Source organism: Hemiscyllium ocellatum, chromosome 10 (genome assembly GCF_020745735.1).
Source record: "Hemiscyllium ocellatum isolate sHemOce1 chromosome 10, sHemOce1.pat.X.cur, whole genome shotgun sequence".
NCBI classification, from domain to species: domain Eukaryota; kingdom Metazoa; phylum Chordata; class Chondrichthyes; order Orectolobiformes; family Hemiscylliidae; genus Hemiscyllium; species Hemiscyllium ocellatum.
In genome coordinates, this window is record NC_083410.1 from 22,228,641 (window position 1) to 22,253,958 (window position 25,318).

At 40.1% G+C, this 25,318-nt stretch overlaps 1 protein-coding gene across 1 annotated transcript in view; it reads right to left on the minus strand.

The window, feature by feature from the left end:
- cebpz (CCAAT enhancer binding protein zeta) overlaps positions 1–25,318 on the minus strand; it is a 38,564-nt gene that overhangs the window by 11,122 nt on the left and 2,124 nt on the right. The window contains exons 2-7 of the mRNA XM_060831339.1: positions 17,244–18,745; positions 11,351–11,582; positions 10,270–10,486; positions 5,528–5,613; positions 2,351–2,404; positions 1,663–1,765 (exon numbers count right to left, since the gene is read on the minus strand). Coding sequence (XP_060687322.1) covers positions 1,663–1,765; positions 2,351–2,404; positions 5,528–5,613; positions 10,270–10,486; positions 11,351–11,582; positions 17,244–18,745 — 2,194 coding nt within the window. The remainder of the gene's footprint in view (positions 1–1,662; positions 1,766–2,350; positions 2,405–5,527; positions 5,614–10,269; positions 10,487–11,350; positions 11,583–17,243; positions 18,746–25,318) is intronic.

The window sequence follows — 25,318 nt, forward strand, 5'->3', positions numbered from 1 at the left end:
GCTTTAGAAAATGAAATCAAAAGCAATTATAGCAATCACAACACTTTAGGATCGAAGTCTCAAAAGCCAAAAGCACTGGCTTAATCACTATGCTTCATCTTTTGTGCACATATATTCATTTATAAATTAAACACAAAAATCTCATGTTCATTTGATTATAAAAAATGAAAACCATCCTCGTGTTGTGCAACATTCATAATCGGGGGTGGGATGGGGATTTACAGGTCTTTTCTGAATCAACAAATTAAGATTAAGGATTTCTATTCTACATGTGTTTTGTGAATGTACAAATCAACAATTCATCATTTTCCTGCCAATGCAGAGTGAGGTCAACTCTCTCAAATAAATTACAGACCAAAAATATGTTAGTTCCTCTATTTTAATTACTACCACAATCTTTGAAGAGCTGGGAGTCACACCTTAATGATGAACTGATGTATGTCTGGGTTTAGTAAATGCCTCTTTCAATAAAAATTGGCATCATTTTTTGATGTCACCCCAGATCAAACAATACAGACACAATATTCCATTTTATTAATTTATGAGTGATGGGCTGTTTTACAATGAGACTTTAAATATAAGCTGAAATGGGGCAGAGTTTCATTCTTGTTTGGTCTACGATCTTTTAAGTTGAAATACATTGGACACTCTCAATGACTTTCTACATTCTTAAGACTCTAGATTAGAACTTTAACTGAAACTGATCAGATTTAATCAGAATTGTAGATTAAATTGATTTAAAAAATTATACGGTACAAATACTGATAGCAGTCTTAATATGTATTTTGTCTTATGGGTATTTGTATGATTTAAAATAACGGGCTTATTTCCACAAGTCATTCTGTTTCATCAACACGAATCCGCTGTAACATAACTGACCAAGTGGGGACACTGTTTCTACACTGCAAACTTAAAATGGGTTTTGGCTGTAACGGGATTACAGTACCAACACTTTTAAACGCTGTTTCTAAAGCACAATCTTTCACAATTTGCAGTAACTAATGGGCTCCAACAAAAAAAATTAGAATAGATTTACCAATACTTATACAAAACAGAAGAAGTGCATCACCACTGAAAGGAAATGCACATATCCATTATTACTACTATATACACAAATTGGCATAGAATACTCAATTTTTGATGCTTACTATTTGATCTGATTTTGACAGTTTATTTTAGGTCTTTTTTTCCCCAATTGTAGCTTTCATTCCAGATGTTGAATGAACATTGCATTATTAGATTAGATTAGATTACTTACAGTGTGGAAACAGGCCCTTCGGCCCAACAAGTCCACACCGACCTGCCGAAGCGCAACCCACCCATACCCCTACATTTACCCCTTTACCTAACACTACAGGCAATTTAGCATGGTCAATTCACCTGACCTGCACATCTTTGGACTGTGGGAGGAAACCGGAGCACCCGGAGGAAACCCACGCAGACACGGGGAGAATGTGCAAACTCCACACAGTCAGTCGCCTGAGTCGGGAATTGAACCCGGGTCTCTGGTGCTGTGAGACAGCAGTGCTAACCACTGTGCCACCGTGCCGCCCACATTGGAGGGATTTTTCTTTCAGAATAACATGGGAGATGTATAAATTTTGCAATGACGTATGAAATGCTAGGTTTTTAAAAATAAACAATAACAAAGATAGAGCTTACCTTTGCCTTTGTGTTGTTTTGGATTTCTGTATACAAAACGATCAAGAAATCTCATTAATGTAAAGTCCTGTAGAGGGTCCCCAGGATATTGGATGTGGTCACCCTACCAGAAATCATACAGACAAGAAGTTTATTTTTACCAACTCACAACATATACCATTTTTCTAAATCCAATGAAGTTTTTAAAGTAACAAGTAGGCGATTTTCGTAAAACTTGGTTTAAAGTTAAAACTGACATCTGATAAAGTATAATTTACATAAGAGGTTCAAGGAAGATCTAATATTTCTATACAAATCTGTGGGAGAGGAAAAATGGAGAAGTTGCAATTGCTAGTAGTGTTTTTGGGCCAGACAGCACACATCATTCAAAACTCTTATTCCTTGCTGCTATCCAGTGATCTTGAACTAGACTACAGGATGATGCCCTGCAGGATATAATAACTTGCCAATACCCAGATAATAAGAGTCTTTTGGGAATTCATCAACAGCTTCGTCCACCATGATACTGTACCTCAAAGTAAAAATAAAATTGAAGTGGAGAAATATTGATGTGACAAATCAGCCCAATGTAATTTTGAATAAAATTCCTGATTTAAAACTAAGTCACTCAATAACAAATTTGTTGGCAGAAAGGTGGAAAAAGATACAAGGAAAACCATAAACTTCACAAGACATTTATCTGTCTTACCTGCAGGATAGTTGTTGCAAAGTGTGTCACAGATGGGTGGAAATGTTCACTTAGCTGGGAAATAACACCAAAGCAAAATAAATGTTAGTACAAACTTTACATAGATCTTGAAAACATTTTACTGTTCATGCACATTTAGAATCAGCTTTCTCAACTTTAAATAAAACACATTTATAATCCCCACAAGGAGAAACAAACTTTTTGTATCTAGCCAGTCAATTTCCCCAAGGTGCTTGTTTCAATAAGGTCATCTCTCATTCTAAATTCCAATGAACACAGGACCAATCTACACAACCTCTCACAAGAAAAGGCCCTCTACACCTGGTGTCAGCCCAGTGAAACTTCTCTGGACTACCTCCAATGACAGTATATATTTCCTTAGGTAAGGGGGCCCAAAGCTGTTCACAATATTCAAGCAATGATCTGACTAATGACTTTGGTAGTTTTAGCAAAGCTTTTATACTCCATTCCCACTGAAATAAAGGGCACACTCCATTTGTCATCACTATTATCTGCTGAACTTGAGTGGTAGCATTTTGAGATTCATGAACAAGGACTCCCAAATCCCTGTGTCATAACTTGCTGCAGACTTTCTCCATTTAAATAATATTCAGCTCCTCTATTCTTCCTACTAAAGTTCACAACCTCACGTTTTATCTGCCAAGTTTTTAAGCTTTTCTATATCCTTCTGCAGATTGTGTCATCCTCACCACTTGCCTTCCCACCTATTTTTATGTCACTGAAAACTTGGCAACAGTCCGTTCACTTTTCTCATCAAAGTCATGAATATATTTTGTAAATAATTATGGCCCCAACATTGATCCCTGCAGCACACCATCAGTTACAGTTTGACATCCTGAAATACCCTTAACTGAGGTTTCCGTCTTTTATTGTAGCCAATCCCTCAACTATCCACGATGAGATACAACCTGCATCGTAATGGGTTCTCATCTTATTATGTCTCCTAATATATGGTACCTTATCAAACATCTTCTGAAAATCCAAGTATATTACATCCAATGCTTCCCCCTTATCAAATCATGCTTGTTTCCTCCACAAAGAATTCTAGTAAAATTTTCAGGTATGACTTTCCCTTTATAAGTAAAGCATGCTGCTCTACTTATGCATTCAGAAATAAACAATATGCTCCACTATTACTTCCTTCATAACAAACTCCAAAATTTTCCCAATAACAGAAGTTAAGATATCTACCTTGAAGTTAGCTATTTTTTATCTCTTTCCTTTTCTAAATAAAGGTGTTAACATTGGTAGTTTTCCAATTCTCTCGGACTTTTCCAGAATTTAACGATTCTTGGAAGACAACTACTAGCTCAACCAGGATCTCAGTAGCTACCTCCTCTGGTATGCTAGATTGCATTCTATTAGTCTTTTAGCCCATTTGTTTCCCTCATACTTTTTCTTCTAGTTGCTATTGTAATTATTGCCTATCTTTTTCCCACTTGAATATTTAATATTTTTGAATGCTCTAAGGGTCTTCTACTGTGAAGGCTGATCCAAAGTATTTATTCAACTCCTCTGCACATTCCTGATCCCCTATTAATAGTTTCCTAGACTCAGCTTCTAAGGAGCATGTGTTTACTTTGGCTTTTATTTTCCTTTTTATATAGTTAAAGAAGCACTTTCTGACCATCTTTCCCATCATTTTCTTTCTCTTCACTTCATCTTTTGACATTATGGGTAAACTGGAGCTGTGTCTTGAGGGTTGTCAGCACCAATAGATAGAGCAAGGACTTCTGACTTTGGTAGGCCTGGACTCTGGAACTAAGTGGGCATTGGCTGTGGAGGTGCCTGGTGTCAGAGTGGGGCTCTGGGAGGCTCAAAATAGGGACTCGGGGACTAGTTGGCTGTAATGGTGCTTCTAGGAGAAAGTGAGGACTGCAGATGCTGGAGATCAGAGCTGAAAATGTATTGCTGGAAAGGCACAGCAGGTCAGGCAGCATCCAAGAAGCAGAATCGACGTTTCGAGCATAAGCCCTTCTTCAGGAATGAGGAGAGTGTGCCAAGCAGACTAAGATAAAAGGTAGGGAGGAGGGACTTGGGGGAGGGGCCTTGAAATGCAATCAGTGGAAGGAGGTTAAGATGAGGGTGATAGGCCGGAGTGGGGTGGGGCCAGAGAGGTCAGGAAGAAGATTGCAGGTTAGGAAGGTGGTGCTGAGTTCGAGGGTTGGGACTGAGACAAGGTGTGGGGGAGGGGAAATGAGGAAACTGCAGAAATCTGAGTTCATCTGATGAGTAATGGTGCTTGGCAGGTTGTTGGCTGTTGCAGTGGTGGTGTCCGGAAGAGGTCTCCTGGTTTCAGTAGGCCCACAGCGTGGACTCAGGAACTTGGTAGGATTTCAGTTGTGGCAGTGGCAGTGGCAGTGCCTGGAGCAGGGAATTCCTGGCCTCGAAAGCCTGAATTGTGGACTCAGCTGGCTTTGTACAGAAGTTGCAACCCAAATGCGCTTTATTGTGGCAAGAACACTTTTCACTTTATCTTTCTAGATACAGAGGAACCTCAATTATCTGGCATGTGACTAATCGAATGAAATACTTCACACTAGTGTCCTTCAGATAATCAAGGTTCCTCTGTATATGTGACAATAAATAAATAATCTAACTTGATATTATTTGCAAGTTGGTCCTCAAAGTTTATTTTCTCTGTTTGGTGTATATTGGCCGTTAAAACTTTTCTAATTCTCTGGCTTATCAATAGCCTTTGCCTACACTACACTAATAGTTATTTGATGATCATACACAGAACAAATCAAACCTCATTCTAAATGTGAAAGAAGCCTAAACTTATTTTTAAGTAAGAGTTCATATTGTAAATACCCTCATGTGAAGCGTACATGTGGAACCTCATTGTGAAACATTTTGTTTAATTAAATTTATAGCATAACATATGGTCTCCCCCTAACCTTTCATTACAGAATTACCTGACAGACATACAAGAAGATATTCTCCACATGACTCAGTTTCATAACTAAAGGTGATCTGAAACTCTAACTGCAAAGACTTGTATTTTGTTGTTGAATAACACAACTGATGCAACTACAATCCTTTTTCATTAGATATAATTCAAATACTCCAATAAAATGTCTTTTTTATATATAAAAAGGACAATACCACTACATGCATAACATGTAATATTTACTCAGTATAGACATATTTTACCTTCTTCAATTCCCAGAGGCCAGTGCGATCTGCTCCGCAAGAGAGGGGATTTCTGTGGAATGGGTCATAGTTTCCCAGACACTTATCTAAAATAAAGAGCAGAGCTTGATAACGCTAGCAATACTTTGCATAATAGTAATTAATGTTAACAAAGCTTATATTCTCGACTTTTTTAAAAAAGGATAATTGCATCAAAATTTAGACACCAAGTTCAGTATGTAATATTTTACGATTTATAATTAAAGGCATTCGGTACAAAAGCAAAGAAATTATGCTATAACTATCTAAATGATTGGTTAAATGTCTGCTTGATGAGGCCACACCAAGAAGACAGAGGACACCTCAGTTCAGTGGAGTAAGAAGTTGTGGAAAAGCAGTGTAGCTAGATTGGAAAGATTTCTTTTTAATAATAAAGTAAAATGGAATGGTAGAAATCTCAAATAAAAAAAGACAAATTCCTAAAGAAACTCGGCAACTCATGCTGCACCTATGAAGAGAAAAACAGTTCACATAAGACATAGGAGCAGAGGTAGTCATTCCGTCGATTGGGTCTACTATGCCATTCATTGATCTGATAGCTGATCTGACAAAACTCAACTCCATTTTCTTGCCTTTTCCCCATAACCTGTGGCTCCCTTAGAACATAGAACAGTACAGCTTGGGAACAGGCCCATCAGCCCAAACTAATCCCTTCTGCCTGCCCTTGGTCCATATCCCTCCATTCCTTGCATATTCATGTGCTTATCAAACAGTTCCTTAAACGCCCCTATCGTCTCTGCCTCGAACACCATCCCTGGCAGTGCATTCCAAACTCCTACCACACGTTGCTTAAAAAACTTGTCCCTCTCACCTTAAATGCACGTCCCCTAGTATTATTAAGCCCCTACCGATTAAAAAAAGTCTATCTCAGCCTTGAATGTATTTAATGACCCAGCCTTGATATTTCTTTGTGGTAAAGAACTCCACAAGTTAACTCCCCTCAGGAGAAAAAAAATTCCTCATTACTCTCTAAAATGGGTGACTCCTAATTCTGAGATTATGCCCCTCAGGTCCTAGACTCTTTCAAATCTCTGCAAAGTCTTGTATGTTTAGTAAGGTCACCACTCAATTTTCTAAACTCTATTGAGTACAGACTCCCAATGTACTCAACCCTTTTTCATGAAATAATGCGTCTACAAATCAATTTAGAGAATCTTGTCTGGACTGCCTCCTATGCCAGTATATCTTACCTTCAATAAGGGGACCAAAACTTGTCACAGTAGTCTGGGTATGATCTGACTCGTATTTTACGTAATATTAGCAGGACCTCCCTATTTTAAAGGTCTTTGAGAGGTAGGCTAGCTATCTAATTGCCCACTAAATTTATATGGCAGCTTTCTGTGATTCATGCATAAGGACATCCAAATCCCCCCCTGCCTCAACTTTCTGCAGCATTTCATGAACAAGTAGAAGAAGTGTAGGCAATTCAGCTCCTTGAGCCTGCTCTGCCAAATGACACGAGCATGGCAGATCTCAGTCCAGCCTCAACTCCACTTTCCTGCCTTCTGTCCATAACTCTTAAACTACTAATTAAAAATCTCTCTCTCCTCTTTGAACGTACTCAATGACTCAGAATCCATTGTACTCTGAAACAGTGAATTCCACAGATTCACGACCCTTTGAGAAAAGTAATTTCTTCTCATCTGTTTTAAATCTGCTACCCCTTAACACCATGACCTGTCATTCAAGATTACCCATGAGGAAACACTCTTTCTATGTCAATCCCCATAGGATCTTATATACATCAATTAGATCTCCCCTTGCATTTCTAAACTCTAAGGAGTGTTGCCCTAAACTGCTCATTCTCTCCTCAGAAGACAAATCCCCCATTGCTTATTAATTTAGTGAACACCCTCTGAACTTCTCTTCCATAAAACTACATCTCTCCTCCAGGAGATTATTATGTATAATAATTCAGGTGCAGTCTCATTAATGCTTTGCACAGTAGCAGCAACACCTTAATTTTATACTCTATTCCTTTAGCAATAAATGCCAAAATTCCATTTACCTTCCTTATTACCTGTTGTACCTACATACTGCTTTTCCGTGATTCATGCATGAGGACACCAGGATCTCTCTGCATCAAAGCACTCTGCTTTCTCTGTCCATTTAGACAATAAGTTGTCTTTCTATTCTGCCAGACAAAATAGATAACCCCACTTCTCCACATTCAACTTCAACTGCCAAAATTTGGCCCAAATTATAAATTTCTGACATCTTCATTGAAACTTACTTTCCCACCTGTTTCTGTGTGATCTGCAATATTGGCAATACTACTTTCTATCCTCGCATCCAAGTCATTAATACAGATTATAAACAGTTGGGGCCTGAAGACAGAACCTTATGTCAACCCACTAGTTTTGTCTTGCAACGAAAAAAAGATCCACTTATTCAGACTCTCTTTTTTTGCCCCAACGATATAACATTTTTATTGCCAAATATTCCTCAGACCCTCTATTCCTCCTGCTGAACCATATAACCTCACATATTCCCACATTATATTCATCTGCCAAGTTTTTGCCCACTCATTTAATTGCTCTGTAGTCTCAGACTATATCTTCCTCACAAATTGCTTTCCCAATTGTTTTTGTGTCATCTGCAAACTTGACAACAGCATATTCATTTCCCTCATTCAAATCATTAATATATGTATTGCCAATAACTGGGGCCCCAGCACTTGATCTCTGTAGCATTCTACTAGTTACTGATTGCCATCTTGAAAATACCCCCTTTATCTCAACTCTTTGTCTTCTATTAGTTAGCTAATCCACTAAAAATGCCAATATACTATTCACAACACCACCAACTCTTGCCTTATTAAATAGCCTTTTATGCAGTACGCTATAAATGCCTTTTGGAAATCCAAATATACCATTCACCTTTAACGAACTTAAATTTATCTATTAAAAGTTTCCTTTAACTATCCTCTTCAAAGATTTCTAATAAGGTCGTCAGGTACAATTCCACTTCACAAAACAATACTGACTCTGCTTAAATATGCATTTCTAAATGTACTGTCTTGTATCCTTTTCAATCCTTTGGTATTTTTGTGTAAGAGTGCTACAATCTGCAGTTTTCTAATCCTCTGGCACATATCCGAAATCTGATGATTCTCAGAAGATTACTACCAAAACATTCACCATGTTTGTAGCTATTTTCTTTAGTATCTTAGGATAGAACTCATCAGGTCCAAGGGAATTGACAAGCTTTAGTTATCTTAGGTTCCCTGGTGCCTTTCCTCTATTTCCTCCCCACTTTTTACCCCCGATTTAATAACTTTGGAATGTTATTAATGTCTAAAGAGTAAAAACTAGTGCAAAGTATTTATTCAACTGCTCTTACATTTCCTGGTTCCCCATTATCAACAACTTAATCATGTTCTCTGAGGTGCTTTGCTCAATCTAGCCTTTTTCTTTTCCTTTTTATATAATCTTAAAAATAATAATGCTCTCACTGACCATTTTGCTAGTACTTGTTACTTTATCCTCATGGATTTTTTTTCTTCTCCCTCGTTTCTTTTGTTGTTTTTTAAAAAATTTCCCTAGTCTAGTTCATCATTAATCTTTGTTACATCAAAAATAAAGCAAAACATACAATGTCATACATTCCTTAACTTGCTTGCTTAAGCACTGTCAGTTTATCCCCTTCCTAGAAGCCACCTTTTTTTCACTGGATGAATATTTGCCATGAATCATGAATATATTCGATGTCTGCCATTTTTCACCCATGGTCTTTTCTGCTAAACTAATTTCCGAGTCACTAATAAGAATTTACCACAAAATGTAGGAGCAGGACTAAGACATTTCTTCCCTCAAGTTTACTCCACAATTTAACTAGATCATGGCTGAGTTGCCTCAGGTCTTAATCCCCCTTTTCCACCAGCTTTAACTCTTCAATATATCACAAATCTACCTCCCTCTTCTTCAAATATTTTAAGCGATTGAGCCTCTGCATCTCTGATGTAGAAAGATATTCACTACTCTCAGAAAGAAGAAATTCCTTTGCACCATAGTTTTAAATAAGTGTTCCTTTCTTCTGTAGCTCTGACCCCTGGTTTAAAGATTCCCATGTCATGCAAACATTTTCTGAACACCCATCCAATCAAATCCCCTCAGAGGTTTAATTAGATTAGATTAGATTATTTACAGTGTGGAAACAGGCCCTTCGGCCCAACAAGTCCACACAGACCCACCGAAGCGCAACCCACCCGTTCCCCTACATTTACCCCTTTACTGAACACTACGGGCAATTTAGCATGGCCAATTCACCTGACCTGCACATCTTTGGACTGTGGGAGGAAACCGGAGCACCCGGAGGAAACCCACGCAGATGTTTCATTAGGATTGACCCTCATTCTTCTAAACTGTAATGCATGCTATCTACCACTGCGGAACACAAGGTTTGAAAGATGGTTTTAGTGTGCTAAGAATGCATTACGTAACTGCTTGATTACTTGAAGTAAACAGTAAAACCAACTCACACTAACAAAGCCAACCCTCCATAATTTTTCTTGCCTGTCTTTTATACACCTAAATATTTAGTTCCCAGCTTTGATCTCCTTGTAACAGTATTTCCATTCCAAGTCCAATATGATTTTCTGCAGAACTATTCAATATTTGTTTTAGATATTGTCAAATTATGACTAACAAGCTTGCAAAAGAAAAAAAATTGCCCCACATCAGTCCATTCAAATAGCTTATTACCTTGATTTTTGTGGTGCAACCACGATGCAGATGTTGCTGATTCTGTTTTGCCATCTAAATTATTATTCTGTAAATCTTTTTGTTCTTTGGCAGCATCTGTTTTATGAACAATATAGTTCTCCCCTTCAGATTTCTTCATCTTTTCATCAAGATCTTCAAATATCTCTTCCTCATCACTTTCATCAATATCTTTAAAGTGCTCTTCTTCATCAGATTCCTTATCAAGGAAGAAAGACACATTTATTTGACATGCAATATTTGACATGCACTGACATTGTAAGGAAATTATTCTAATCAAACAACTATATCACTTGTAGACTCTACTAAGGTTGTTACTATAAATACTGTCGATAATTTTCTACCAACCTCTTCTGAGGGTGCCAGCTCAAGCTGGAAGTTACATTTCCATACTGAGAGGTGTTGAGAAAAGGTAGCAGTCTCCAGACTCTTGCTCAAATGGCCTTCTTTATTCAGAACATTCAAAATGTGTGCTGGTGAGCCACTACTGTCATGCCAATCTCACTCTCATGTACAATTCCTGCATTTCCCAATGGGGTTATTTGAGGGCCAACAAGATTGGAATCTCTACTAAGTCCGTTGAAGCATTATCCTACAGATCAGCTAGCTTAATACAGTTCAGGAATTGTACCTAAGATTTATTCAAGGCTCAAAATTACAAGTGCATACCATTTCAAAATACATAAATTTATATCCTATAGGTAAAGGATTAAAACTCTTGTACCTGAGATTATCTGAATTAAACTGAATAATTAACCTGAGCAGCGACTTCATATTTTCAAATTCTGCTTAATCTACCAACATATCTGAATTTGTGTTATTCGATAAATTTGTAGCCAAATGGACTTTTAAAAAAAAATCTTCAATCAAAATCTAATGCATTTAAAATGCATACTTAAACAGGCAAAGAACTTATAAAACCTTGCTTGTGGTTATTTGACATAAAACTCATTCTGATACACACAAAACTTAATAATGGATAAGTCCATAACAAGGGCTAATCATGCCTTTTATGTTGAAGAAGAAAACAATATGAGACACAATGGATTGATAAAAGCAGTACCCCATGTTCCTGTAACATGACTCGGATGCCAGGCCTCAGTTTTAAAATCTCAGAAATAAGATAGAGAGCTCCGCATATAAACGCTGGTGTTTGGCCATAAGCAGCTTGCAAGATCCGTTTTATAAATGCCTTAACGCGACGAAGCACAATGTCAGACTTCAAAGACTTGTACAGCAGATTCAAAAACATGGCTTGTTTAGAACATCGTGCCAGTCCTGGATCCAACAGTCTCCTGCATACAAAAGTCAGATTATTTACTTTTCAAACAAACCAGCAGGTAGAGAAAAACATTAACCCTTAATTCATGTATATTGAATCATTGAAGTAGTACAGGTGGCTATTTCACTTCTGTGGTCATCATGCAAGCTCCATACTGGAACCATCTACAGTAAATAATTTTGCTGATTACCTGAACATTTTTGTAGATTTATCAAATTTCCTCTTCACTGTATTCTAAATTACATTCCCATGTTGTGAAGAAAATATTCAAGGCTCCAACTTTTATGCATGCCCATTTTGTACTGACTTACTTAAGTAAATAATCTTTCATTATTTACTTCTTTCTATATTTTGAGCAGATATACATGTTGACCTAAAGTGACTGTGCTACACCATGATATCATATGCATTATTCCAAAACAACCAAAGCCAACCTCTAGCTTTATTGATGAAAGGTGCAGAACTAGATTTATAGAACCTAGCAAGTTATAGTGGAATTATTTGTTGTATTTTCTAATTTAATGACAGAGCCCATTACTATCACAATAATTAAAAAAAACTTGAAGGCAGCATAAGTACACAAATTAATTTGAGAGTGGATACCTCAGATCAACGCTCCCCAAACTTTTTCTCATGGTGACCCTATTTCAAGGCTTAAAAGCTACTGCAAGCCTGGATGACAATGAAGAAAACTGGAGGTGGGTAGGGAAGTGTGGGCATCGGGGAAGTTGTAGTCCCTATGGTAAATATTGCTGTCTTGGAGCTCACGATTCAAAAGCCTCAGCTCGCAACCTCACTTGGGGTCCCAGCCCTGACTTTGAGAAACTCTGTCTTAGATGTTGAAAGATTAGATTAGACTTACAGTGTGGAAACAGGCCCTTCGGCCCAACAAGTCCACACCGACCCGCCGAAGCGAAACCCACCCATACCCCTACATTTACCCCTTACCTAACACTACGGGCAATTTAGCATGGCCAATTCACCTGACCCGCACATCTTTGGACTGTGGGAGGAAACCGGAGCACCCGGAGGAAACCCACGCTGACACGGGGAGAACGTGCAAACTCCACACAGTCAGTCGCCTGAGTCGGGAACTGAGTCTCAGGCGCTGTGAGGCAGCAGTGCTAACCACTGTGCCACCATGCCGCCCACAAGATGTTGTGCCAAAACAGGGCAAATTGTTATTTTACATCTGTGACTCATTGAAACATATTTTTCTGATCGTAACCAGATTTGAATCAGCAAGAGTAATTTAGGAAAATTATATTGGAAAGTAGGCAAATGCTTGTCCTCAATTTTTGCCAACCAGTTCGATTGAAATAGATACTGAGATAAAGAACTTAGAGCACACATAAATCTTACGAGTCTCAATTGTGCAGTTCATCCCAACAGTAAGAATGCAAACAGCAAAAATGCATTAAATGCATAAGCCAGGACTTTAAAGGGAGAGACTGCAGTAAGCTTAATAAAATAATGAACAAGACTTATTTAGACCGGATACAAACATTACTGAACTAAAAACATGTAATTGTTTGATATAGTTTTCAAAGAATGTCTATGCAAGTGGAGGCAACTTTTACATACTAACCATACATACAATTTCAGATAATTCTGTTACCAAATTTGATGTGAAGCTACTTCATAGTTAATATTTCCTGCAGATTTGAGTGTGAAGGATAATTGTTTTTAAACAGTGAGGTCAATGAAAAGACATTAGAATTTTTTTTAAAACTAGGCATCTCTTAATTTTTTTGTGTAACAGATTGTTTACTGCAAACCCCTTGCCAAGGTTTATGACTTTCAGGTTGCAGTTTCTGCTATGGAGATTGTTCAGATTTTTCAGTTGGTAGACTGCATGGGGAAAGAAAAGAACATCCCAAGCCAGTGCTACTGTTTCTGAAAAAAAACCCATATTACGGATTCAGTATGGTATCTAGAATCCTGGTCCAGTCAGAACCACATCCAAAGTTTTACCTGCACATCCACCAATATCAATTACTGTATCCGTTGCTCCTGATGTAGTCTCCTCTACATTGGGGAGACTGGACGCCTCCTAGCAGAGCACTTTAGGGAACATCTCCATGACACCTGCACCAATCAACCACACCGCCGCATGGCCCAACATTTCAACTCCCCCTCCCACTCTGCCGAGGATATGGAGGTCCTGGGCCTCCTTCACCACCACTCCCTCACCACCAGACGCCTGGAGGAAGAACATCTCATCTTCCGTCTCCGAACACTTCAACCCCAGGGCATCAATGTGGTCTTCAACAGTTTCCTCATTTCCCCTTCCCCCATCTCACCCTAGTTCCAAACTTCCAGCTCAGCACTGTCCCCATGACTTGTCCTACCTGCCTATCTTCTTTTCCGCCTATCCACTCCACCCTCCTCCCTGACCTATCACCTTCATCCCCTCCCCCACTCACTCTAGGCTACTTTCTCCCCACCCCCACCCTCCTCTAGCTTATCTCTCCACCCTTCAGGCTCTCTGCCTTTATTCCTGATTAAGGACTTTGGCCTGAAACATTGATTTTACTGCTTCTCGGATGCTGCCCGAACTGCTGTGTTCTTCTAGCACCACTAATCCAGAATCTGGTTTCCAACATTTGCAGTCATTGTTTTTACACCGTCAGAACCCAGGCTGTCCTTCTGAAGTGTGTCAGGAAGGATCCTCGATACTGTGTTTCCTGAACAAGCTGAGTTTGTCAAAATCCCAGAGACAACTGCCTATGTTGACACCCATCTACATGTACTGAAAATGTGTTGCTGGAAAAGCACAGCAGGTCAAGCAGCATCCAAGGAGCAGGAGAATCGACGTTTCGGGCATGAGCCCTTCTTCAGGAATTCCTGAAGAAGGGCTCATGCCTGAAACGTCGATTCTCCTGCTCCTTGGATGCTGCCTGACCTGCTGCGCTTTTCCAGCAACACATTTTCAGCTCTATCTCCAGCATCTGCAGTCCTCACTTTCTTTTCACCCATCTACATGTACCAGAATATCAGCCAGCTAAATTTTCACACATTATACTTTATTTTGCCTTTGAGAACTAAGATGTATTAGCCAAAAGTATCTTCTCCCATCCTCTGAAAGTGAATTGTGAATCTTTAGAGACAACAATCCATTTCTCTCTTCACCTTAATTGCGTGTTGTTTGAACATTTTCACTTTGCAAACTATATTAACAAGTTTTGCATCTTCATTTGATATATTTTTTAATAAATGACTTATTTATCATCAAAGAAACCTAGTTGATAGATTTTTAAAAATTGAGCCTGTATAGAAAAAAGCAAATCAGGAAGGAAGTAAAACAATTCATTAATGTGTGAACTGTAGAAGAATGGGACTAGAGAAACACAGTGCACTCTTCCCATCTCAGTCGCAACACAAAAGGTCCTGCCTTTAAATTCCAGGGGGTGTTCAATTTTTCAAAATGAATGATTTGTAATTGACATTGAAATGAGGGAGGAACAGCAAATGGCTGGGATTGTGGTGTAGTTAATGGCAATGGAATCCATAAACATCATGCCTAATGGTAGGTAATCTTCATAGATTGGGTAGAAGTAGGGAGAATGCACAGCACAGAAACAGGCATATCAGTCAATTAATTTGTGCTGAATGCTCCACATGGGCCAGCCCAACTCTGTTCAGATTCAAAGAGTAAAATCGGATATGGTAATCTGCTCCCCTCTCAGTGCACACAAACTTTATAAGATTGGTGGAAATGTAAAAGTCATGATTTATTTGGGAAATTGAAATTAACAATCAATAGGGAACCAAACAAAATTATTTAATTTGATATAAGAATTTGTGACTACCAGAATATTTAAAGACAAGTATTAGATATATTGCCATATTCAGACATAAATTATTCACAAGACTAGTTCCACTATACCATTAACATTGGGAAGGGTATTTGCTTTCTGCTGCGTTTTATGTTGGCGATTTATACTATCATTGGATTTTGCTGGTTTCGAGTCTCTCCTGATGATGCCTTATCACCCATTCCTTACACTAAATTCATCCAAGGTCAATTATCAAAATCAATTCCAACACTTCCAAAGAAGCAAAACAAAGTGCACATTAATGACTTGGAATTCATTCTGTCATAACGTGGTAATTTTACTTCACTTCTTGATAAACTAGCATCCTTTAATTCATATATTCCTGTGCATAACATATGTCAGATATCTTTTAATTACTTACACAACATTTAGATGCAGGTTAAAAACAAAGTCAATGAGTTATCACTAATTAAGCTCATTCTCATTAAGTTGACAGATGTTACTATTAACAAATACAGTACTGCACCCAAGATAACAATGGCTCTTCCAGGCCAGTTATGGTATGCTGGAATGGAGCATAAAAAAGAATAAAAGGATTTTTTTATGTATGTATCCTCAGAGAAGCATTCCTACTTTAGCAGCTACTACATATTTATTTCTTATATTACCTGAATCTACGCATGCCAGTGGAAACATGGAGCAGAGGAAAAAAACTTGGGGGTTCAGATACACAGATTAAAATGTTATGGACAAGTACAAAACAACTACTAAAGAGGTAAAATCTAGGAACTGAATAGAAGGGATTTGAAGTTATTTTTCCATAGCTCCTTGGTCAGACTACACAGAATACTGAGAGCACTGCTGGGCACCACATGTCAGAAAAGGTATATTGCCCTGGACTTTAAGTAACAATTGTACACAAAATTAGGGTATATTTCTTCAAGTTTTAAAGTTGAAAAGTCATGTTATAAATTTCAAGATATTAAGGGGAACAGGGAGTTATTTCTTTGTTAATTCTAAGTCTAGAATTAGAGTCCACAACAAAAAAAAGGGAGAGTCAGGTCTTTTAGGAGTGGAATTAGCTAACAGTAGAAGTTTGGAACTCTGCAAACGGGAACTGAGGATATACTAACATTAATTTTAAAAGTGAGACAGGACAGGTTTTTGTTAGCCAAAAAGGTATCAAAAGATCTGAGGCAAAAGTTAGTATAGAGGAACCTTGATTATCTGAACACCAATTATGCAAAAATCGAAGTATCCGAAGGAAATCTCGAGATCCCGATAGAAACATTACATCAAAGACGTGTTTCCAACAGTGCACAGGAGCGGGGGCGGTGATGCACTGGGTGGGGGTCGGGGTCAGACAGGGACAGGGCGGCCAGTGTGGCCCGGGTTTGGGGGTGGGTGAGCGGTGTTGCACAGGGTTGGGGGCGGTAGTAGTCTCCTAAACGAGGAGCAGACTTTAAAATCTCCAAACCCCAGAGGAAAGGCATTTAAATTCATTATCCGAACGAAATAGTGCCCGCCCATCAAGTTTGCATAATCGAGGTTCCCCTGTGTATAAACTTACGTTACTGAGCAGCCACAATCTCAACGAATGGTGGAACAGGCTTGAGGGACTTAAATGGCTTATTTCTCTTCCCGTGTCTTTAAATGAATGAAAAAACTTATTGCGAGATGGATAAATCTCTGTAAAAGGCAGCCTTCTAATGACTCGAAAAATTAATTACATCATAATTTTAAGCACTTCTTCCACATGCCACAATGTTATTCTGAAAGTTGTGGCTTTAAGGAGATTGCATTTATATTCTAGCATATATTCTCTGTAGCCATTTGAAACTTTAAATAATTTCAGTTGTACGTTTTGTAAAAATAATTATGTGACTAAATTTTACCTGTAGAGTGCTACATAGTATCGATTGGACACAGTTTGTCGAGAATCCATCACTTGAAATAGCAACATTAGTGCTTGGACACTTGTGGTGAAGTTTACAGTATGTACAATCCTGAACAAAGTATCCATTTGTTCTATCACTTTTTCATCATCCATCTTGGAATAAGGATAAGCTCGATTGACACCCGACAGCAAGGCGCTGAGCATTTTAGAGTCTAGTTCTGCTTTTTTAATATAGCCATGGAAAAATGAAAAGTAAATGGATATTAGCTTCCCAGCCAGATCACTCTCTTCATGACTCAGGACCATTTGGTTGAGAAAGCAAATGGCATAGTACTGGGCTTTCAGACTAATGTTAGGCCTGAACAGAAGTCTCTCAACTTCACAACACACAACAGTTTTCATATTGGGATGCTTATGGAGCAAAGTTTCCAAAAGGTAGGAGGCCTTTGCGGCCAATTTATATTGTGGGTCTCCTAATTTATTCACTAACTGCATCAATAGGGCTTTCTCTTGTTCTGGTTTATTGCACAAAATCTCGTGGACTGTTGCCAAGACACGAGCTTTTGTTGCTTGGACAGCGTCATGGGCCAACGTTTCTAAGGCTTGCACAAACTCTGCAAACTGATGCTTCAGCAAGTGTTCGAAGTACCACAATATTAGACGCTTGTCTCTGGCATCTTTGTTTCCACTAGCAAGCTCCTCTAGGTTATTAAAGGGATGCTGGGAGAAAGTTTGCAGTTTTCGATTGTCTGGAAGTAACTCAGAGATTAGTAGCTCTGTTAACGTAGTCAAAGCTATTAAGTATTGCCGTCGACTTCCTTTCTTCTTGATTTGGTTGATTAATTCCTCCACAAAGTATAGAGTATGCACTGGAGCATCTTGCATCATAAGTGTCATGGCGGCCATTCTGTCTGCTAGTGTGCCTGTTTTGACCACAGTTTTTATCCATGCTGAATTTGCTCCTTTTTGGATATTTTGCTTACTCCTGTAAAGATTGGTCTCATGCTCATACAACTGTTTAGCTAGATTTCTATACTGTGAGATGAGTGTTTCATGTTGTGGCTGAGAACTGTGCTCATTAGTATATTCCATATTATACCACTTTCCTCCTGGTTTTATCAATAAGTATGATCTGGGTTCAAATTCTAAGGTGACCTGTTTCTTAATTTTCCTGCTTAATATCTCAGATGGATTGGATGCTTCATGATCTTGGATGAGCTTTTTCTTTTCCTTCTTTCCAGGAAATTCCTTTTGTTTATCCCTTCTATCTTGTAATTTCTCTTTCACCTTTTCATGGTTTTTATTCTTGTCTTTCTTTTTTATTTCATTTTCAGTGCATTCTTCATTTTCCTCCAGGAGAAATTTGGAATATTTCCTTATGCCTATTTTATTGATGAAGGATTCTAATTCACCTTCTTTCAGATCATCTATTGCATTCTTTTTTCCACCATCAATTAATTCTTCATTGTCATTTAACGAATACAGCATTATATAGTCTGCCTGCAGAGAAGAAGAAATCATTTTACCAGAGAAGAGTCAGTGTCACAAATATTTTACTGAAATCAGATTCTACTATCCTGGTGTAAGCATATGATGGTATAATGCATGACAGTTTGTTAGTCAGGATTAGCAGGATTAAAGTACACAGAATTCAAAATCATTTGAATTTTACAGGGCCTTTAATGTAGTAAAATTTTCCAACATATTTCACAAGAGCACTATCACAACCAAAAATTAATAAGGTGTCCAAAACCTTTATCAAAAAGATAGGTTTTAAGAATCATCTTAAAAGAGACATGTTTAGGGAAGGATTTCTAGAGCTAGGGTTCGACACAGCTGAAAACATCACTGACAATAGTGGGACAAAGAAAATAAGAGGCCAAAATTGTAGAAATGCAAAGGTCTCTGTGTTGTGGTTGGAGGTGGTTAGGGGGAGATAACACCAAAGAGAAGTGAAATACCAAAATAAATATCATGATTTGTAAGCCTTACTTTCTACAGAAGAGTTAAAGCAACTCAAACGACTCAAAGCATTTTATCCTCCCAGATAAAGTCCTCCTTTTGGAATCATAAAAAGTTGAGCAAATCAAAGCATTCCAGCCATCTGTAAAACAGGTTATTTGATAAGGGGCCTTATGGCAGGCTGGTACAAAAGGTAGAGTCTCATGGGATCTGGGTTGAGCTGACCAGATGGATACAAGACTGGTTTGGTCATAGAAGACAGCGAGAAGTCAGAGGGTGCTTTTCAGAATGGAGACCGGTAATTAGTTGTGCTCTGCAGGGATCAGTGCTGGGATCTTTGTTGTTTGTAATATATACAAATGATCAGGAGAAAAATGTAAATGGTCTGATTTGTAAGTTTGCAGATGACACCAAAATTGGCAGAGTTGCAGGTATGAGGAGTCAAAAGATACAGTGGAATATGGATGAATTGCAGATTTGGACAGAGAAATGCAGATGGGATTTAATCTGGAAAAATGTGAGGTGATGCATTTTGGAAGATCAAAATCAGATGCAAATTATGCAATAATTGGTAGATTAGGAGCACTGAAGAAGGGCTTATGCCCGAAACGTCGAATCTCCTGTTCCCTGGATGCTGCCTGACCTGCTGCGCTTTTTCAGCAACACATTTTCAGATTAGGAGCACTGACATACAGAGGGATCTGGGTGTACAGATCATGTAATCATTGAATCCCCAGTGTGGAAAAAGGCCATTTAGCCCAACAAGTCTATACCAACCCTCCGAACAGTAACCCACCCAGATCCATCCTCTTACTCTATTACTCTACACTTACCCCTGACTAATGCATCTAACATACACATCCCTGGATACTTTGGGCAATTTAGTATAGCCAGTTCACCTCACCTGCACATCTTTGGATTGAGGGAGGAAGCTGGAGCACCCAGAGGAAATTCACGCAGACATGGGGAGAATGTGTAAACTCCACACAGACAGTCGCCTAAGGCTGGAATCAAACCTGGGTCCATGGTGCTGTGAGGCAACAGTCCTAACCACAGAGCCACCATCATTCTATAGATCCCGGAAAGTAGGAACAGAGGGATTAGGTGTCAAAAAGGCATATGGCACGCTTGCTTTCATTGGCTGGGATATCGAATGTAAAAGTTGGCAAGTTCTGATACAGCTGTACAAAACCTTAGTTAGGCCCCATTTGGAATAATCAGTTCTGGTTGCCACGGTACCAGAAGGACGTGGATGATTTGGAAAGGATGCAGAGAAGGTTTACCAGAATGTTGCCTGGTCTGGAGGGTTTTAGTTATGAGGAAAGGTTGGATAAACTTAGATTGTTTTCACTGGAAAGATGGAGGCTGAGGGGCAACCATAGAGGCCCACAACTTACGAGAGGCATAGAAGATGTTGCTAATCAGAGGCTTTTTCCCCAGAGTGGAAAGGTCAACCACAAGAGGGCACAAGTTCAAGGTGAGAAGATGGGGAGCAGTTCGCGTCAAAAGTGTGGGGAAACTTTTTCACAGAAGTGGTGGGTGCCTGGAAAGTACTGCAGGTAGAGGTGGTGGAAGCAGGCATGTCAGCAACATTTAAAGTGTACCTTGACAGACACATGAGCGGGAGGGGAACAGAGGGATAGAAATCACCTAAGGGGAATAAGTAGCGGGCTGAAATAAGGATTAAGAATCGATGCAGGCTTGGTGTGCCATAGGAACTGTTCTTATGCTGTATAGTTATATCATATCACACAACATTTATCTTTGGCTATTTGCAACAAAGTACTGATCATAAATCAACCAGCTTGCACTTACAAGATAATAAATGCAGCAATTTTGTGAATTGACAACAATTTTTAAACAATTCTTAGTGTGCAAAGTATTACACTGACTATCAATCAGGCTTGCAGTGGAGCACACTTACATGTACTAGAAGCTACATATTAGTACATCAATCTCTTCTTTGAAACAGAAAGAACGTGTACACACACACTGCCTGTTTCAACTGAACCAATTAGGGGACAATCCCCCATTCTCTGATTCATTTCTCAGAAATGTCTTGACTCATCTGTCAACCTGCCTGAATTTAAATTTAAAAGGATTGACAGCTAACTATCAGTTATCACTGACAATTGCAATTTCTACGGCAACAATTCTAGCAATCGGTCGATCTGTCAACTCATCAGCATTCGCTTGAACCAATATAAATGTTGAAATAAAACAAAGGACTGCAGACACTGGAAACCTGAAACAGAAATAGGGAGTGCCGGAGAAACACAGTAAGTCTGGCAGCATCTGCAGAGAAAGAATCAGAGTTAATGTTTTAAAACCAGTGACCTCATCAGAACTGAAAGCAAGTGGAAAAGGGTGGCATTTATGCCAATGATGGGGTTGGGGGAAATCAGACAATAGAACACATGGAGATCAAAGGAGAGAGAAAAGGGACCGATGATAAGCCAATAGGGAGATAATGCTGAGTAGGGTGCTAACAAGAAGTGAAGTGTTGAAAATGGGTTGGTAGTGCTGAGAGAAATCCATAGAACACAGTTTCAAGGAGTGTGGAGATTGGTAATGAACTTGGAGTGTTCACATTCTGAAATTGTTAACAATATTGAAGGTTGTAAGCTACCTAGACAGAAGGCAAGATATGGTTTCTCCAGCTCTGTAAAGCTTTGCTAAAGCAATTGCAGCAGGCCTGAGACAGAAACATTGGCATGGGAACATGATGGTGTGTTGAACTAGAAGTTCAGGGTTATTTTTAATGTATAGGGCATAGGTGTTCAGCAAAAAAGTAACCCATCTGAGTTTCATCTCCCAATGAGGAGATATTGTACACAGCAAACACAGTAGACTAGATTGAAACAATGTGCAGATAAATTGCTCCTTCACCTAGGACAGGGAGGAGAGAGGAAGTAAAAGGATAAGTGTTGCACCTTTAGCGATCACATGGAAAGATGCTATAGGGTTGAGAGGAGGAATTGGGAACGGAGAAGGAGTGGACCAAGGTGTCCTCAAGGAAATGATCCGTGCAGAATCCTGACAAGGGAAGGGAAGAGACTATGCTCCTGGTGGCATCCTCCTGGAGATGGCAAAAAGAGCAGCTCATGATCCTTTGGATGCAGGAACTGGTGGATCAGAAGTGCAGATCTTTTGTCAAAGAGACTAGGTGAGGGTATAAGTGCAGGAAATGGCTCAGACATGGTTGAGCGTCCCATCAACAATGGTGACAGGGAATCCTCAGTTGAGATGCCACCTTTGCAGAAGGTGGCATCATGACATAGGTAATTTTCGTCCCCTGTAATATTCAAATTCTGTACTGTCAAATAGCTAAGTATGGTAGTGGTCAGATAATCTGTTTTTCTGCTGTCCATTAAGAGACACACACTGATCAGACATTGCTCCCCTTCTTCTCAAATAATATTTTACATCCACTTGACAAGCCATAAGTCAGCACACACAACAACGCAGCATTCCTTCAGTACTGTACAGGAAATCGATCTAGATTTTTTGTATTCAAGTATCTTGGAGTGGGAATTGAATCCGCTCCAAAGGCGAGAGTACCACTAAATTGAGCCAGGACAGGCACATGCTGGGGCATCAGCACTGAGAGACAGCTCAAGCCTCTCCCTTTCAGGATATTTAGCTGGTAGTCAGTGAGACTCAGCAGCAGTATTTTTCCATGTGGGCAGAGGGACCTGCGCTTCATAGAACATAGAACAATACAACCCACAATGTTGTGCCGAACATTTGTCCTAGCTTAAGCACCTATTCATGTATCTATCCAATTGCCGCTTAAAGATCACCAATGATTCTGACTCTGCCCCTCCTACAGGCAGCGGATTCCATGCCCTCACCACTCTCTGGGTAAAGAACCTAACCCCGACATCGCCCTATACCTCCACCCTTCACCTTAAATTTATGTCCCCTTGTAACACTCTGTTGCATCCAGGGAAAAAGTCTCTGGCTGTCTACTCTATTTCCCTGATCATCTTATAAACCTCTATCAAGTCACCCCTCATTCTTTGCCGTTCCAATGAGAAACAGCCTAGCACTCTCAACCTATCCTCGTATGACCTATTCTCCATTCCAGGCAACATCCTGGTAAATCTCCTCTGCACTCTCTCCAAAGCTTCCACATCTTTCCTAAAATGAGGCGACCAGAACTGCACACAGTACTCCAAATGTGGCCTTACCAAGGTCCCAAACAGCTACAACATCACCTCACGACTCTTGAATTCAATCCCTCTGCTAATGAACGCTAATACACCATAGGCCTTCTTACAAGCTCTATCCACTGAGTGGCAACTTTCAAAGATCTATGAACATAGACTCCAAGATCCCTCTGCTCCTCCATCTACTAAGAACCCTACCGTTAACCCTGTGTTCCGCATATTTGTCCTTCCAAAATGGACAACCTCACACTTGACAGGGTTGAACTCCATCTGCCACTCCTCAGCCCAGCTCTGCATCATATCTAAATCGAGTAAAAAGTGAGGTCTGCAGATGCTGGAGATCAGAGCTGAAAATGTGTTGCTGGTTAAAGCACAGCAGGTCAGGCAGCATCCAAGGAACAGGAAATTCGACGTTTCGGGCCAGAGCCCTTCATCAGGAATGAGGAGAGGGTGCCAGGCAGGCTAAGATAAAAGGTAGGGAGGAGGGGCGATGGAGATGTGATAGGTGGAAGGAGGTCAAGGTGAGGGTGATAGGCCGGAGTGGGGTGGGGGCGGAGAGGTCAGGAAGAAGATTGCAGGTTAGGAGGGCGGTGCTGAGTTCAAGGGAATTGACTGAGACAAGGTGGGGGGAGGGGAAATGAGGAAACTGGAGAAATCTGAGTTCATCCCTTGTGGTTGGAAGGTTCCCAGGCGGAAGATGAGGCGCTCTTCCTCTAACCGTCGTGTTGTTATGTTCTGGCGATGGAGGAGTCCAAGGACCTGCATGTCTTCGGTGGAGTGGGAGGGAGAGTTAAAGTGTTGAGCCACGGGGTGGTTGGGTTGGTTGGTCCGGGCGTCCCAGAGGTGTTCCCTGAAGCGTTCCGCAAGTAGGCGGCCCTCCCCAATATAGAGGAGGCCACATCGGGTGCAGTGGATGCAATAGGTGATGTGTGCGGAGGTGCAGGTGAATTTGTGGTGGATATGGAAGGATCCCTTGGGATCCCTTTGCAGCCAACAATAGCCCTCCTCACTATCCACAACTCCACCAATCTTCGTATCGTCTGCAAATTTACTGACCCACCCTTTGACTCCCTCTTCCAAGTCATTAACAAAAATTACAAACAGCAGAGGATCCAGAACTGATCCCTGCGGAACTCCACTTGTAACTGGGCTCCAGGCTGAATATTAACCATCTACCACCACTCTCTGACTTCGACCGGTTAGCCAGTTCTCTATCCAATTGGCCAAACTTCCCACTATTCCATGCCTCCTGACTTTCCGGATAAGCCTACCATGGGGAACCTTATCAAATGCCTTACTAAAATCCATGTACACTACATCCACTGCTCTACCCTCATCCACATGCTTGGTCACCTCCTCAAAGAATTCAACGAGACTTGTAAGGCAAGACCTACCCTTCACAAATCTGTGCTGGCTGTCCCTAATCAAGCAGTGTCTTTCCAGATACTCATAAATCCTATCCCTCAGTACCCTTTCCATTACTTTGCCTACCACCGATGTAAGACTAAATGGCCTGTAATTCCCGGGGTTATCCATATTCCCTTTTTTGAACAGGGGCACAACATTGCCACTCTCCAGTCCCCTGGCACCACCCCCATTGACAGTGAAGACGAAAAGATCATTGCCAACGGCTCTGCAATTTCCTCTCTTGCTTTCCACATAATTAGATTAGATTACTTACAGTGTGGAAACAGGCCCTTCGGCCCAACAAGTCCACACCGACCCGCCGAAGCGACAACCCACCCATACCCCTACATATACCCCTTACCTGACACTACGGACAATTTAGCATGGCCAATTCACCTGACCCGCACATCTTTGGACTGTGGGAGGAAACCGGAGCACCCAGAGGAAACCCACGCAGACACGGGGAGAACGTGCAAACTCCACACAGTCAGTCACCTGAGGCGGGAATTGAACCCAGGTCCCTGGCGCTGTG